Below are 15,612 nucleotides of genomic sequence, written 5' to 3' on the forward strand. Positions count from 1 at the left end.
TTGATGTTCTATTTGCAATGGTTAAAATAACACACACTTTGCCATTGGTTGAGCAAATAGAATCTTACTGTTACAGTTCATCTTTACATCTTTTTGAGAATATGGGTGCATACAAAAAATCTGACAAATTCCGAGAACCTAAAGCAGAGATTCCCAAACTGTACTTATTAACATGAAAACTCTTACACACCCACCCAACGTACCCCAGAGTTCAGAGTTTGAGGTGGTCTGGGGACCACAACTTGTAAAACATTGATGTAAACTTTTTAAAGAAATAAAATGATTCAGTAAAATTTAACCTTTGTATGTTGGATCTGGCTAACAATTCTTTATATGAGCTCAGTTTGAGGCAATAATTAACCATATCTTATTTGACAGGAAAGTGACTTTTTAAAAATTAATAGATTTTTTTCCGAACAGTTTTACATTTACATGGAAATCAAGTGGAAAATACAGAGAACCCATAACTCCCCTTTATCCCTCACCCTCAGTGTTCCCCATTTGTAACCTACTGGCATTAATGTAGTACATTTGTTGCAATTGATGAGACTTTTGAAATGATATGCTAGGTTGCCCAATCCATCAGTGGCTGGGCTGACGATGGGAATGAGGCCACACCCATCTACGCTCTCTGGAACAAGCTCCCAGGCAATTTCTCCTGCAGAGATGTTGAGCGCAGATTATTACCATAATGACTGTAATTGTTCTGCTCTAGTATCTGATCACAAGTGGCAGTAGACTCATTTGACTAAGCACTTTGGTTGGTGCCTGGGGTCCTTGGTATTTATCCTGACTCCATCTTTACTTTCTTTGTAACCTTGGATACATTAAATCTCTCAGATTTAATGCCTGAGAGACTTAAGTGTGTAAGCCTGGGAAAGAGAACAATAACAATGCATAATATTAACTAATTTATACCTCGACTCTTTCCAAAGGGAAGTGGGATGGGAGCAAGTTACAAATATACTTGAATTTTCGCATAAAGATGACAGAAGGATTTTCCGCTTGTTCATTGTGCTCTGAGACAGCTTAGAAACTCAAATTCTAAAGCACAGTTCCTTCCCTCAAGGATCTTCTATTCCAACTGTGGATGGGAAGGACATCAAGAAAAAGTCTCTTATTAACATGGTACAGTTTCCTCAACAGTCTAAGAAATAAACCCCAAAGAGTGGGCATACAGCCCAGTAGCTAGGTGGAGCTTGGAACAGGGCATCCCGGGGAAGGGTCGCCCCCCAGCCCCACACACACAAATGTGACTTTCCGAGCTGAGGTTGAGTGGCAGTTGGCAAATCCCTGAGAGGGAGCGTCTCAAACCATTTGCGGTCGAGAACTAGTACAAACTGCCAGGTACCAAAATGCTGTGGTGCCAGGTATGACTCATCACGTGAGTCTAACAACATTCAAACTGGTTTATACTCTGTTCAAAGAGCCCACCAATCACGTTCTTGATGTCGTGGCCTTGCTAAGAGCTACAAAAGTTTCTAAACTTTGCTCTTCATTTCGTACTTGTTACATACAGACTTTGTTTAGTTTAGCATTGGGCCAGGTACCATTTGAGGGGCGCAGGGAAGCCTGTTAGAAAAGCTCGCCGGACGGAATCCCAGTCTAAATTCTAACGAGATTCCCTGGACCCAGTACCAGGGGGTTTGATCATTCATCTGTTTCAGTACTATCTGCCATCTCTGCTTCCTTGAGGTTTAGAAAGAGGGTTACATTTTTAAAGGTGCTATTGCCCATGTCCCCTTACAGTTTACAAAACCACATTTCCCCGACGTTATGAAAACGTCTTTTGACTGCAAGAGAGAAACTCGATATGGGAAGGCAGCTTCCAGAATTCTGATTAGCCTCGGTTTTCGGCTTTGATCTGGCCCCGCAGAGCGGGCAGCTCTGCGGACCGCGCTTCCTCCTCCGGCTTCGCTGGTCCGCAGAGCTGCATTAATGAGATCGGTGTTGAGCTGGTTCCAGGGTCGGCTAAACATCAAAGGCAACAAAGAATCTCCCCACCCTTCCCCGCAAGTGACTATTTAGTCTCTATCAGCAGAAGGAAGAGTCAAGTCCTCCACTCGCGCCTAGGTGAGGAGGCCGGGAGACCCGGGTAGCTGCGCCGTCCGCTCCAGCCAGCCAGTTCCCCAGCCCCCTGCAACCTGAGCGGCATAGTGGGCGGGGCCTGGGTGGGAGGTTGGGGGCGGGGCGCGCCGGCCGGGCGGGGCCAGACGGTGTGGCCGCGCAGGGCAGGGCCCGCTGAGGGTTGAGCTTCTGGGGGCGGGGCTAGGGTTGCAGGCGGGCGTGGCCTCACTCCTGGCTGGGCGTGCCCAAGTGTGTGGGCGGGACTGTGTGCTGGTCCGGGAGTCTCAGCGGGCTTGAGCTGGCCGGTCCGCCGCGCGGGACTGTTGGCTGCGCTCGCGAGGGGAGAGCGACGGGATCGGGCTTGCTTTGTGGCCGGCTTTCCCCCTGCCAGCCCCGCGTGGCTCTGGACGGAGAGCAGAGGTGGGGTGGTGCTCCCGCTAGCTCCCCGCCACCCTCCCCCAGCCTGGGGAAAGAATGTGCCACCAGCTGTTCTCCGCCCGGGAGCGCTTCGCCCGTAAGTGAGGAACTTGGAGGAAGTAGAGACAAAGGCTGCGGTTGGGACGGATGAGTTAGAGACTTGGGTTTGGGCAAACAAAAGGTGAGAAAGAAAAGAAAGGATCGGGCGATGGCAGCGGGGCAGCCCCACGGGCTGGAGTTCCTGGGAGTCGCGCCGTGACACGCATGGTTTCCTGGACCTGCGACTGCGCTGACTTCCGCGAGCTGGGAGCCGGACTCGGCAAGTTGGGGAGTGCTTCGGAACAATGGATAACTTCTTCTCCGAGGTGAGTGCGCTCTCGGCTCCGACCCGGCGTCCCGAGCCCGGCGACGGAGGGTGGGATCTGCCCGTCGCGCCGCGAGCACCGGGTACCTTTCCAAACTACGCCCGAGAGCACTGAACTTCCTGGGAGTCGCCTGAAATCAACCCCTCACTCTTCACCACCCCCAGTCTGATGAGTAAGCCCAGGCAGGTTTTGTTTTGTCCCGCGCTCCCACTTTGCTCCGCGAGGTGGGGAGGCGCATTTCCTCTGGCGTGGGTGGCAGGGCTCGGGGCGCCCTCCCTGCACACCTCGCCAGGTGAGGTGGCGGGCGCCGGGGCTGAGTCCGGGGAGGATCGACCTGCCTGTCTGCCCGGGTGCAGGAAGCTCTATAAAATGTTCGACAAGGACGTGCCTTTCTCCAAGAAAGGTCTGGTCTAGTATTTCCTTTGCAAAACCTGCGAGCTTCCTGTGCAGGGGTTCAAACGCTTCCAGAGGAGACGGCTTAATGAAGTGTGAGCTGGAGAGGCTAGGCTTTCATCAGTCACTGTTTGCTCTGCCTGCTGGACCTTGGAGTCATTCATAAGTGCTCTTTTAGGGTTTGGGATCATTGCAGAGCATGGTATCAAAAGACCATGTATTTGTGCTGGGTTTTGGCCTATTTTGATTTCGAATTTAAAGAAAATTCGTTTAGGGCAAACTGATTGTTTTAGAAGATGAAACTGATGCCCTCTTTACGTTCCTGGAGGGCGGTACACTGAAACCTGGTTTGAGAGCTGTCCCCTCCACCTCCCCTCCCCACTCCCCACCCCTGTATGGAGAGTTGCCGTGGGTTCTTGGCTCCCTTTCCTTTCTTGGTTGTGTTTATTTAATAAATTCTGTTTAAGTTTGAGGTTTGAAGTGGCTCAGAGTAAACTTAGTTGACTGGAGAGAGTCTGATGGGACTTCGTTGAGAGCCAGGGAATGTTTTGTGAATCCAGAACAGTCTTGGAGTCTTGCAGCTGATCAGAGGGTGAGGCTTTGCCTCTGTGTTAGCTAACTTGTTTTATCTGCCTTAATTGGGTGTAATATTTCAAGTAATTCTGCTTTATGAAGGCTCACATACTGTATTGTCAGACAACTATTTATAATAGCAAAAGCAATAAATATACTGGGTGTAATAATAATATTCAGTTTTTCAAAATGGTGTTTGAGATGTGATGTCCACATTCATTGTGAAAGACTGGAAAGGAATTAATCATCCATCAAGATATTATATTTCCCATATATATATATGAATAGTGAGACGTTGCCATTTTCCAATTCATAAAGTTTTGTTTTGGTTCCTATAAGAAGGTACCAGAACCTTTTGCAAGAGTTGCCAAGTTGTCTAACGGTAAAGGAACTTTGGGCTGCAGTGTGTTCCAGTGTTTAAGAAAACTGAGGTTTTGCCTCTAGGGCAATAATTCTTAATTTTGTTTTTGTTTGCTTTTGTGTTCTGGGTCTGTTGAAAATCTGATGAAAACGTCGAATTTGTATTCAGTCTATTGAGAGTCCCAGACCTGCTGAAGTGTGAGCATCGCAGGGGTCCACGGCCTCCCCGTGGGAAGAACTCTGCCCCCTAGTGCAAGTGGGGGAGAACTTCAGGATAACGTCCTGGATTTGCAGCGTCCTGACCTCCTGTTCTCTTTGGACTTTGAAGTCTCAAAGTACTCTTTTTTTCCCTTGCACTATAGAGTAGTTTAGAAGACCCGGTTGTTGGATTTTACTTCAGTGATGGCCTTTAGCGATCATCTACTCTATCCTCTTTGTTTTGTAGACAAAGAATCTTAACCCAAGGATGTTAGTTAAGTCATTTGCCCAATGTTGAAGAACTAGTTACTAAATTCAGATCCTTTTCCTTTGCTGCAGGTGACTTTGGTATTCCTGGGAAATTTTATTTTGTTTAAGGTTATATTTTTAATTTTGTGATGTATTTGTACTACAATATTCATTTCTAATTAAGCTTTCAAAGTTCTACCCTTAAACATTATCACTTTGAACAGGAAGGAGGCAGAGCCAGCCAGAGAGGCAAACAGATGTATTAATTGGAGACACTCCCTCCCCGCTCTCTCTCTCTAATATCTTATAATAGAGCATCTTTTTGTCCATTGAATAAAATATCGAAATGTCCTGATAGAATAGAAACAGTGAGTGTGGAAGTGATATATTCCCAAGGACAGTGAAATTTTAGGGCCTTCTTATCACCAAGCAGTATCCTGTTGTTCTTCGCTGAGTGTTCCCATTGTGATTTACGGATAATGACTTGTTGCACAACCATTTGAAGCTCATGCTAACAGGTAGGGAGGAAAGTACTGAATGAGATGCATGTTATTAGCTCTATCCTTGAATAGCCAAATGCTAAGGAGATGGAAGCGACTTGGAAAGAGCAGTTTCTATTTAAAGCTAGACTAAGGTTTCTCAAACTGGGCACCATTGCCAGATAATTTTTTGTTGTGAGGGGCTGTCTCATGCATTGTAGGATATTGAACAACATCCCTCATGAGATGCTTCCCACCCCCACAGTTTGTGACAACCCAAAATGTTTAATGTGTACAGACATTGCTAAATGAACCAGGGGAGCAAAATCACTCCCAGTTGAGACCCACTGTGGCAGACCCTTGTAGCAGTTGCCTTGTGGTATTAATTCCTGTGTTTGTTGCAGAAACCACCTTCTTGTCTGCACTTGTCTGTTTTAAATAGGATCTCTCTCACTGCTGGGTGGCTGGAAGCTTGGTAGGCTTGTGCCAGTCAGCTGACGACTGCTGACTTCAAAATGTTCTCTAGGATGGGAGAAACTGAGCGTTCCAAACTCCCCAGTTTCAGTATCTGTGTTGTCTTCGTTAGACGTTTGTGGCTTTTGTTGAGTTGATTGTGTGTGCGCTTTGGGGAAACTTGTTTTTTCAGTATTTCTAAGTTAAAAAGTTTACTTTAGGGGCTGGGCACAGTGGCTCACGCCTGTAATCCTAGTACTCTGGGAGGCTGAATAGGGTGGATTGCCTGAGCTCACAGGTTCGAGACCAGCCTGAGCCAGAGAAAGATCCTGTCTCTAAAAAACAGCTGGGCATTGTGGCGGGCACCTGTAGTCTCAGCTACTTGGGAGGCTGAGGCAAGAGAATCACTTGAGCCCAAGAGTTTGAGGCTGCTGTGAGCTGTGACGCCACTGCACTCTACTGAGGGCAACAAAGTGAGACTCCTGTCTCCAAAAAACAAAAAAAAGTTTACTTTAGGCTGAAGCTAAGTTTAGCTATTTCTGTTACCAGAAGCAATTAAAAAAAAAAAGTAAACTTTTCTGTTTGGCTCAACCAGCAAAATGGTAAGATCACTGTGCAAACTTGTTGATGCTTTGAAGTGGATACTCTTTCTATACACCAAGGGCCAATGAGTACAATGCCTAGAATGCAGTAGTGGCCGTTAAGTACCAAGTGACTTTTTCATTTTCCATTTTGGCCTTAGGAATGGCACAATGGCTATTCAAGCAGCACACAATCTTTTGAGGATTATTAGTAAGACGTAAACAACTTTGATTTTCAGAATAAATATGTGAAATGTACCCAAATAAGATGCAAACACAAATTAGAAAACCTTAATGTTTAAGGGATAAATTGTCAGTGGAAACTATTCCAGATGTACCTATTATTTACAGCCTGATTCACTCTGGGGTGGAACAAACTCAACTCTACAGATATTAATATCTGCCTCTTCCACTTAATTGAAAAGGGACCTTGGTTCCTGGAGTTGTTCAAATAGCTTTTTTTTTTTTTTTGAGATGGAGTCTCACTCTGTTGCCCTGGCTAGAGTGCCATGGCATTAGCCTAGCTCACAGCAACCCCAAACTCTTGGGTTTGGGAGTAGCTGGACTACAGGCCCCTGCCAACATGCCTGGCTAATTTTTCTATTTTTAGTAGAGATGGGAGTCTTGTTCTTGCTCAGGCTAGTCTTGAAGGAGCCTCCTGTCTCAGCCTCCTTAAGAGTGCAGGGATTACAGGCATGAGCCACCATGCCCAGCTCAAATAGCCTTTTAAACAAGAAATAGAATTTCCAAGCCTATTTTTCTCTCCATCTTGTAGAATCTATTTTTTTTTTTGTTTGTGATTTATTGGCATTTCTTTTCTGAGGCGTTTTTATTTTGGGAAGCCTCTCTCCAATCAGCTCTCAGTGTGTAAAGGAGAGTTGCAGAGGGCTTTCTTGTCCCACCCAATCCTGAGGGCAACCCAGTTTGACCGTTACACAGTCATTGTCAGGAAATTAGCTGAGTCCTTTTTACTTTTCTTACAATCAAGCTTTAGTGCCTTGCCTGTTCTGTATACTTCAAAAAGATCTCTATTGTCAAGTACTTGTTCTTTTGCCCCTGCCACGTGGGGACAGCAAAGCTGGAGAGCAGGTGCTTCGGGACAGTTGTAGCTAGCAGTGGGGGATGAGCTCCCTCGTCAGGGTGGGCAGGGAAGGCCTGCTTCTTCCCAAGGCATGTGGCCTGCTGTTCTGGCAGAATCAGGGACAGACCGGCTGGGGCAGGGCCTTTACTGTTTAACCAGAGCGGTGCAAGAGACAGCAGACTGTTCGCTTTCCCAGCTCCACTGGCTCTAAGTGGCTCACCTTTGAGGACGTGAACCTTGAACATGCACGCTGCTGTTGTGACTGACGGGGCACAGAGTACCTTATTATCAATGACTTTTAATATTTTGGATTCAAAGAAACTGATATGCGATGATTTCATGTCACTAATTTGTAGGGGACTTTCAAGAATGAGCCACCAATGAAATCTCTATTAAGCTTTGCTCCTTGCCTAGCTGCCCCTAGGCTGAGTGAACAGTGCCTCGACTTAGCAGGAAAGTCTGGCTCCCCTTCACCCCCTGTGGCATAGCAGCCAGGTCGTCCTTCCTGGGCTTTTAGTTCTCTGGTAATAGTGAGGATGAGAGTGTCTACCTTGCATACTTATCAGCAGAATTTAAGATAAGATTTACAGAGCACTTTGCATAATAGAAGGTGAGTAATAATCAAAGGCTGGTTTTGATAACTGTACTTATAAATGAAGATTGAGTGGCCTCTGATGGTGAATGAAATTCCAGTACTTGTGGGTGCAGGGAAATCTCCACCTTAAAGCTGCTCCCCGGTATTGTTTCCCAGGCTGGACTGCATATATTTGCTTTCTATTTTCTAGTTTATACACTTCTGGAAGATTTTGTATTTCCAGAATTCTGTCTGAAACATGTTCTTACTGCTTTTAAAATCCAGCTCCATTCCTTAGTCTGGTTTTCAAGGCCTCCTGATCGTGAAGCTCCCTCTTTATTCTTCCCTGGCACGTGACCCCACTCCACAGGTTCTGTTACCCAGTTCTGCCCCGTCCTTTGTACGTGTAGTCCTCGCTGCCTATCGGGTGTCCCGCCTGTCTGGCTCCCTTTTGCAACCGTCTCTGGCAGGTCTCGTTCACGGTGACCTCTGTTCTCTTTCCTTGCTCTCTCTGGGTCTTGTTAGAGGGAGTTTACCATTGTTAGCTTGATGCTTTACCCACGGTACAAACCTCTGCCCCACTTTTCAGATGAGTACATTGAGCCGCAAGAGGTTAAATAGGTCACTTATAAATAAATCTTATCACCTTGTTTGCACTGAAAGGTCCTCAAGGTTGGGATTCAATCCTTGTATAGCAATTATTTCCCTCAAAGCACAGATTCCTTTGCGGAGGGGAGGAAAGATGCTTCCAACCTTGATTATGAGGCATTTTACAGTTCTTTTCAAAGCAATAATAAAGATGACTGGTGTTTATTGGGTATGGTCAGCCATTTGTGTTTGTGGATTCTGCATTGGTGGATTCAACCAACCACAGATTGAAAATATTTAGAAAAAAATTCCATCTCTACTGAACAGGTACAGAATTTTTCCACAGATTTTGTTATCTGTGGGAGGTTTTAGAACCAATTTCCCATAAATAAGTGGGACAACTATACTTACCATGTGCCAGGCACCTTGCTAAGCATTCTACATCTAGTAACTCATTTAATCCACTTAACTTATCCTATGAGTAAGGCTCTAAAATTATAAGCACTTCATAGATGAAGAAAGCAAGGCTCAGAGAGGTTGAGTAACTGGCTTGGTGTTGCACAGCTAGAAAATGATAGTCAGGATTTGAGCCCAGACAAGCTGTCTCCAGAGCCATGGCAAGTCCTTCACCGCCCTGCTTTGCTGTCCTGCTGGCATCATTTGTCTTAAACTTGCATCATCTTTTCTAGGCCCTTTGATGAGGTGGCAGTTCGTAGGCAGTTCGTAAATGATTTTCAAGTTGAAAACTGCGTGGGAGTTTGGGAAGACAAGTTGTTCATGCCCTAGGAACACTGAAAACCCATCAGGAAAATGTGAATCTGCTTTTGAACATGTCCCTAATTTGTATTTGGTTTTTAAAGTTAGTGGCCCTAACCTTCTGACAACATAACAAGGCACTTAGAAAACTGGATTTCTGAGAAGTGTTTGTTTTACTGAAAGACAAGGTAGGACTCTCCAATTCTATCAATTATTGGTGTATTCTTTGAGGTGCCCTGATAGCATCTTCTCTTTCAATTAAAGAATCTGACCGGTTTGCCAGTGTCTTCATATCAGTTGTGTTCTGTCCATTTATTAATGCTCACGGAGTGATCGTGACAGCACATCGGATTGTTTCTCCAAGAGCATTTTTGGAATGAAACATTTTGCTGCCTTGCTAAGAGAAAATGTGTCTGCCAGACCTAATCTAACATCTCCTGTCACATGACAGCATGTCCTCTGACTTTGCCAGTTATAGGAAAACGTGTTAAGAGTTCTTGGGGCAAAGCTAGGACACGTCTGTTGACATATAGCCAGGGCAAGGGAGTGTCACGTGGAAGTCGTATAGCTAATAGCTCTTCCTTCACACAGGCTTCTGTATCTGCTCTTAAGGATTAACATTTCCTCTATATAAAAGCATTGAAATTACGGTAATTTAAAAAATGACGTACTTATGACAAAGGAAAAGGCAGGCAAGGTTGAATTTTTGTGCTTTAGGGTAGGGATGTTGACCTTTACTATCTGCTGATGCTTTAAGGGCGAAGATGAGACAAGATTTGAGGATGTTGGACTACAATGGGTTTTTTTTTTTTAAATGGGTTTTTCACCCCATATTGAGTTCCAAAAGAATTTTCATCATTTTTAAAAATGTCTTTGCTTTGTTTGGGGGGCAATCAGTTAATGGCATGTGAGTCAATTAATATTATGAGTTATATGAGTATATTGTAGAGAGAGGTAGACTGACTGCTATGACTATTCTATGCTCATCAGATCTACTTCGTTAAAATTCTGTTTAAAAGAAGTTCATCCAAGCGATTATGTGCTCATTTCTGGGGACACCATGAATAATTTTTTGCTTTTTATTAGCTTAGGCCCAGGACAAAGGTCCTAGGTCTCTAGGGCTAGTCCTGCCCATTCTTCCTGGGAATATATCATCAATCAGATGATGATTTTAGGTTGTTGCCAGAAAATAGCAAACACATTTATACCTAGATCATTGCACACATGTTTCTTTCTTTCGTTTTGTTTTGTTTTTGTAGAGACAGAGTCTCATTTTATCGCCCTGGATAGAGTGCCGTGGCATCACACAGCTCATAGCACCTCCAGTTCCTGGGCTTAGGCGATTCTCTTGCCTTAGCCTCCCAAGTAGCTGGGACTACAGGCATCCACCACAATGCCCAGCTATTTTTTTGTTGCAGTTCGACTGGGGCTGGGTTTGAACCCACCACCCTTGGTATATGGGGCCCACGCCCTATTCACAGAGCCACAGGTGCCTCCCCTTTTGTTTTGTTTTGTTTTTTTGTTTGTTTGTTTTGAGACAGAATCTCACTATGTTGCCCTTCGTAGAGTGCAGTGGCATCACAGTTCACAGCAACTTCTAACTGTTGGGCTTAAATGATTCTTGTGCCTCGGGCTCCCAAGTAGCTGCGACTACAGGTGTTCACCACAATGCCTGGGTATTTTTTTGTTGTAGTTGTCATTGTTTTAGTAGGCTGAGGCTGGGTTTGAACCCGCCTGCCTTAGTGGCCACTGCCCTAACCACTGAGCTACGGGTGCCAAGCCACACATGTTTATTTCTTGAGGATAAAATTTTCCAAGAGCAGAAATGTTGATCAAAGAGTTTGCAGATGTTGGGGTTATTTGATAGCAGTAGTTTTTATCAGAGTTGTCAGAGCACCTTGTAGTGGGCACAGCCAAGATACCCCCGGTCATGATTTATTTATGATTCCAGGGATTTTGTAACTTCTTATTAGAATCTTAATGAAATGCATTAGGTTACTAGGTATGTATTTAGAATTGAGAGTGTTCTTGTTTTAAATACAAAGCTTTGATAAACAGATTTACTGTATTTTTTCAGTATATTTTTCTATGTATTCTTAAATTCATTTTTTCTTTCTTTAATCCTGAATATGGATATGTAGTAAGTTTAGAAAATGTCGTAATAAATGACAAAAAGAAGCTTTCTTGGTCCTACTCTTAATGTTTTGTGGTAAATGCTTTGAGACTTTATTACTATGTCATATTCATCTTGGTTAGAACACACCTGTGGTGTTTTCCCTTAATAATTAGTTGACTGAGAAAGCTTTGAACGTCAAGAAACTTGTAGGCATATAGGAAGTGCCTGTCATTGGTGGGGAGGAACCCCAGATCACATTTCTAAATATTCAAAAGTTATAAGCCAAGCTCATACACTGGTAACTAAACTGTCTTCTATTCTACCTTGACAGATAAACCTTGTTTAGGACAGAATCAAAAAACATTATTGCTGAAAATCAGCAAATTATCAAACATGAATGAATTTAATTATAGTTGCCCATGTCTGGGTATTCTGTTGATGAGCCAGTGATGTTTGCATGGGAAATAACAATATGTACTCCCTAATATATTTTCCGTAAATCTATTTATTTATTTTTGCAGTTTTTGGCCGGGCCTGGGTTTGAACCTGCCACCTCTGGTATGTGGGGCCGGTGCCCTACTCCTTTGAGCCATAGGCACCACCCCTATAAATCTATTTTTATTGTCCATATTTTAGCAAAATCACTAGCTGGATGGTTATAGTGAAGAATTTCACAGTAATTTATGTTTTATGGACAGTAATGCCAAAGGGGAAAACCTTTCTTGAGTCATTGTGGTTCTTAGCATGTTCTTTTATTCATTCAAGGCCTGCTTTTCTAAGGCAAGATAGTAGTTGCTTATATTGTCAATAAAATATATCCAGCAATATTTAGATTCAAAAATAAAGTATAATTATGTGTGATAGATTATTGGTTGTAAGAATTGCTACACAATATTTGAATTTCATTGTACAAATTCAGTATCCCTAATTAGAAAATCTGAAATTTGAAATGCTCCAAAATCTGAAACTTTAAAAAATATATACTTTTTATTGATTATGTATATTAGATGTATATATTTTCAGGGTACATGTGATGATTTGATCTAGTCATGTAACCAAATCTGGGTAATTGGAATATCCATCACCTTGACTATCGGAGCAGCACCTTAAATGTCAGAACAGCTTGTAGAGGGTATAGTGGAGATGCCCTTGTCCTGATGGCTTTATATTCCCAGGGATTTTGTAACTTCTTATTAGAATCTTAATGAAGTGCATTGACCAGCAGAGGAAGTTAGCTTGTGACACTAGATTTACATTTCCACTTTTAGGTCTTCTGTGAGCCAGAGTGGAGGAGAAAGACAATTTCTTTCTGTTAGTTACAAGGAAGGCTGTTGATTCAATATACTGTGCCTTCCCTGCCCCCAGCCTCTCTGTCCCAGCATGGTTAGGGATGTTCCTTTAAGACCAAAGTTCACACAAGGGGTGAGGCTGTATATTGCCCGGGGAACCATTGGATGTGTAGTTGGAGAATTGTTTGTATGGGCTTTAAAAATTTTTTTTATTTCTTTGCATTATAGTATCCTTGTGAGTTAACTCTGGGCAATAACAGTCACTGTATGGTTGCTATTCTAACCACCAAGATTTAAATAACACACAACCGTATTAGGGTATGTCTGTAGGGGGTAAGCATGTCTTTAAAGTTTATTTATTAACCCTGGAAATGTGTCTATGAACTTTGGAATAGAAATGTTTACTATACCTTCGACAACAACGTATACACTGTTGTCATTTGATACAAGTTCGATTCTGTTTATTTCAACCTGCATTTTGTTCTTTGAGTGCTGTGACCCTGGGGGATTTATCCACGTGAAGGGTGAAAAAACTAGAACCTGCAAGGAGGCTGGGTACCTCAGAAAAAAGCACCAGTTCTCAAAACCCACCTGGGCACATGGCCGAGCAAGCTGTTCTCAGAAGCCAAACCGCAATCCTAGCATGGACACGTTGACCCTTTGCTTATGCAGAGGGTCCTGAATACGGGGACCAGGCCTCTGCGGATGGCTTGGCTTCCTCTGTTGCCTGCGGCAGCTCGTAACCCTGTCCTTGACTCTGGAGGCTGCCGAACAAGTGGCCCATGACATACCTTTTTTAAAATTTTAAAGTTAAGCTGTCTCAACCTTCCCCCTTATACTCCATTTTTACTTATTTTTTTGATCTGACTTACACTTTCTAATGCTTGGTGGCGGTGTTGGTGGGGTTTTTTTTTTGCTGCCGCAGGCTAGATTCACTTACCCCATTATCCTTTTCCAGTAGGAGGTCAGAGCTAAGGGCCAGACATGCAGTCCACTGGTAGTTTTCTACCTCTGATTTTTGAATGTGGGCAGGTGTGGCCTCTTTTTAGGTTTTGTCAGCCTCGGCAGCCTTGACACTGTCAGCGTGATCAGTCTTTGTAGTGGGATGGGCTGCCCTGTGTATTGTGATTTTGAGCAGCGTCTCTGGCCTCTGATCACAGCCCCCTACTCACTGGCTGTGACAACCACATGTCTTCAGACGTGGCCAGATACTTGCTAGGACCTTCTTCACCCTTCCTCATCTCTACTCTTTCCTAATAGTCTCCCACATGAGGAAATGTGGGGACACCACACATTGATCAGTGCGGAAGGAAAATTCTGTTAGTGCTCCAGACTCTGTCCATGAGGTTCAGGTTTTACAATCATTATTCAAGTCATGTGTTAAATTGTTCAGCCTAGTTAGAATATTCCCAGCCAGCTGTACCCTCAGCCCTGAGGCAGTTTTTGGTCCCCCCTGTGGGACCGCTCACCGGACAAGTGCTCTTTGAAATCTTCTCCCTAGAGCATCTGAGAAGTATTTATTACTTTGAGTAATTAAACTGACAGTTGTTCTCCGGTAGGAAAAAGAAGGTCGTGTTCTCTCAGAAAGCTTTGGGAACATGTCAAGGTAAGTCATGGCTACTGTCCTTCTGCCATGTATTTTGTATAGTTTTATTCCGGTGTACATTAAAATATTTACATAGACTCAACTATTGCTCAAATAGTGCAGAGCGGTCCTTCCTGTTACCCAGCCTCCCTAGTGGTACATCTTGCATAATAATAGGACAAATCAAAACCAGAATTGACATCAGTGCAGTCTACCCTGATTTAGGTTTTACCAGTTTTGCTTGCATGGATTTTGTATGCGTGCACGTGTAATTCTACATGTTATTACACATAACGGAGTCTCCTAACCACCAGCACGGTCTCAATGAAGTATGTTCCATGACCCACCCTCCCTATCTCCACAACTCCCAGCTACTTCTTACCTGTTCTCCTTTGTAATTTTGTCATTTGAAAGAACTGTAAAAGTGGAACCAGTGTCCTTTGAGATCAGCTCTCCTTGATCAGTGCCTTTGCAACCCAGAGACGTTGTTACATGGTGATGCTCGTTTTGTGGCTGAGTACTGTTCCCTTGTTCAGGCACACTTAGGATATCTTGGCTGATGCCCAGTATCTTTCTGGGACTGAGAATTACTTGCATAATGAGCAACTCTATTTTTGTCTCATGGCTGTTAATAGCTCAATTCTCATAGCCCTCCCTGTTTACTCCTTGTAAATTTAAGTGTTGATGTCAAGGAATTTTTTGATTTGTGACTCTTTTTCTTTTCTTTTCTTTCTTTCTTTTTTTTTTGAGACAGAGCCTCAAGCTGTCGCCCTGGGTGGAGTACTGTGGCATCACAGCTCACAGCAACTTCTAACTCCTGGGCTCAAGCGATTCTCCTGCCTCTGCCTCCCAAGTAGCTGGGACCACAGGTGCCTGCCACAACGCCCTTCTATTTTTTGGTTGCAGCTGTCATTGTTGTTTGGCTGGCCCGGGCTGGATTCGAACCTGCCAGCTCAGGTGTATATGGAAACAGTTTGAGGTAGATTTAGTCAGATCGGGTGCATTTGGACTTGCTCATCATCCTACCGACTGGCAGGTTCCTATGTCTTTATCTGAGAGGAAACGACTTTTGCACAGCGGGGCTCTTGTGCTTTAGGTCATTTAATGCTGTCTTGTCCCTGATTGGTTAGAGCCCCATGACCAGTAGCCAGGTGAGCTGTTAGAGCCCCATGACCAGTAGCCAGGTGAGCAAATGGACATTGGAGTTTGCTGCAGCCAAGACTTCTTAGGATGCCAAACAAAGCTGCAACAAGATATTCCTTTTATTTATCAGTGGGACCCAGTGCAAAGTGGATTTCCTTATTGTAAGCCAAGACTTACAAGAACATTAAAAGTGGCTTTGCTCTCTGGTTCTATCCAAGTTGCTGCAGATGACATTATTTCTTTCTGTTTATGTCTGAGTAGGATGCCATGGTATTTATATGCCACATTTTCTTTATCCACATGCGAATGGATGGGCACTGAGCTGGATTCCACATCTTTGCATTT

The 15,612-nt window shown here is 43.9% G+C and overlaps 1 protein-coding gene across 1 annotated transcript in view; it reads left to right on the forward strand.

Moving 5' to 3' along the window:
- The first annotated feature begins 2,328 nt into the window (after positions 1 to 2,328).
- Positions 2,329 to 15,612, forward strand: part of MYO10 (myosin X) — a 225,647-nt gene continuing 212,363 nt past the window's right edge. The window contains exon 1 of the mRNA XM_053592862.1: positions 2,329 to 2,849. Within this exon, the coding sequence (XP_053448837.1) occupies positions 2,829 to 2,849 (21 nt within the window). The 5' untranslated portion in view covers positions 2,329 to 2,828. The remainder of the gene's footprint in view (positions 2,850 to 15,612) is intronic.

This window comes from Nycticebus coucang, chromosome 1 (assembly GCF_027406575.1).
Source record: "Nycticebus coucang isolate mNycCou1 chromosome 1, mNycCou1.pri, whole genome shotgun sequence".
NCBI lineage: Eukaryota > Metazoa > Chordata > Mammalia > Primates > Lorisidae > Nycticebus > Nycticebus coucang.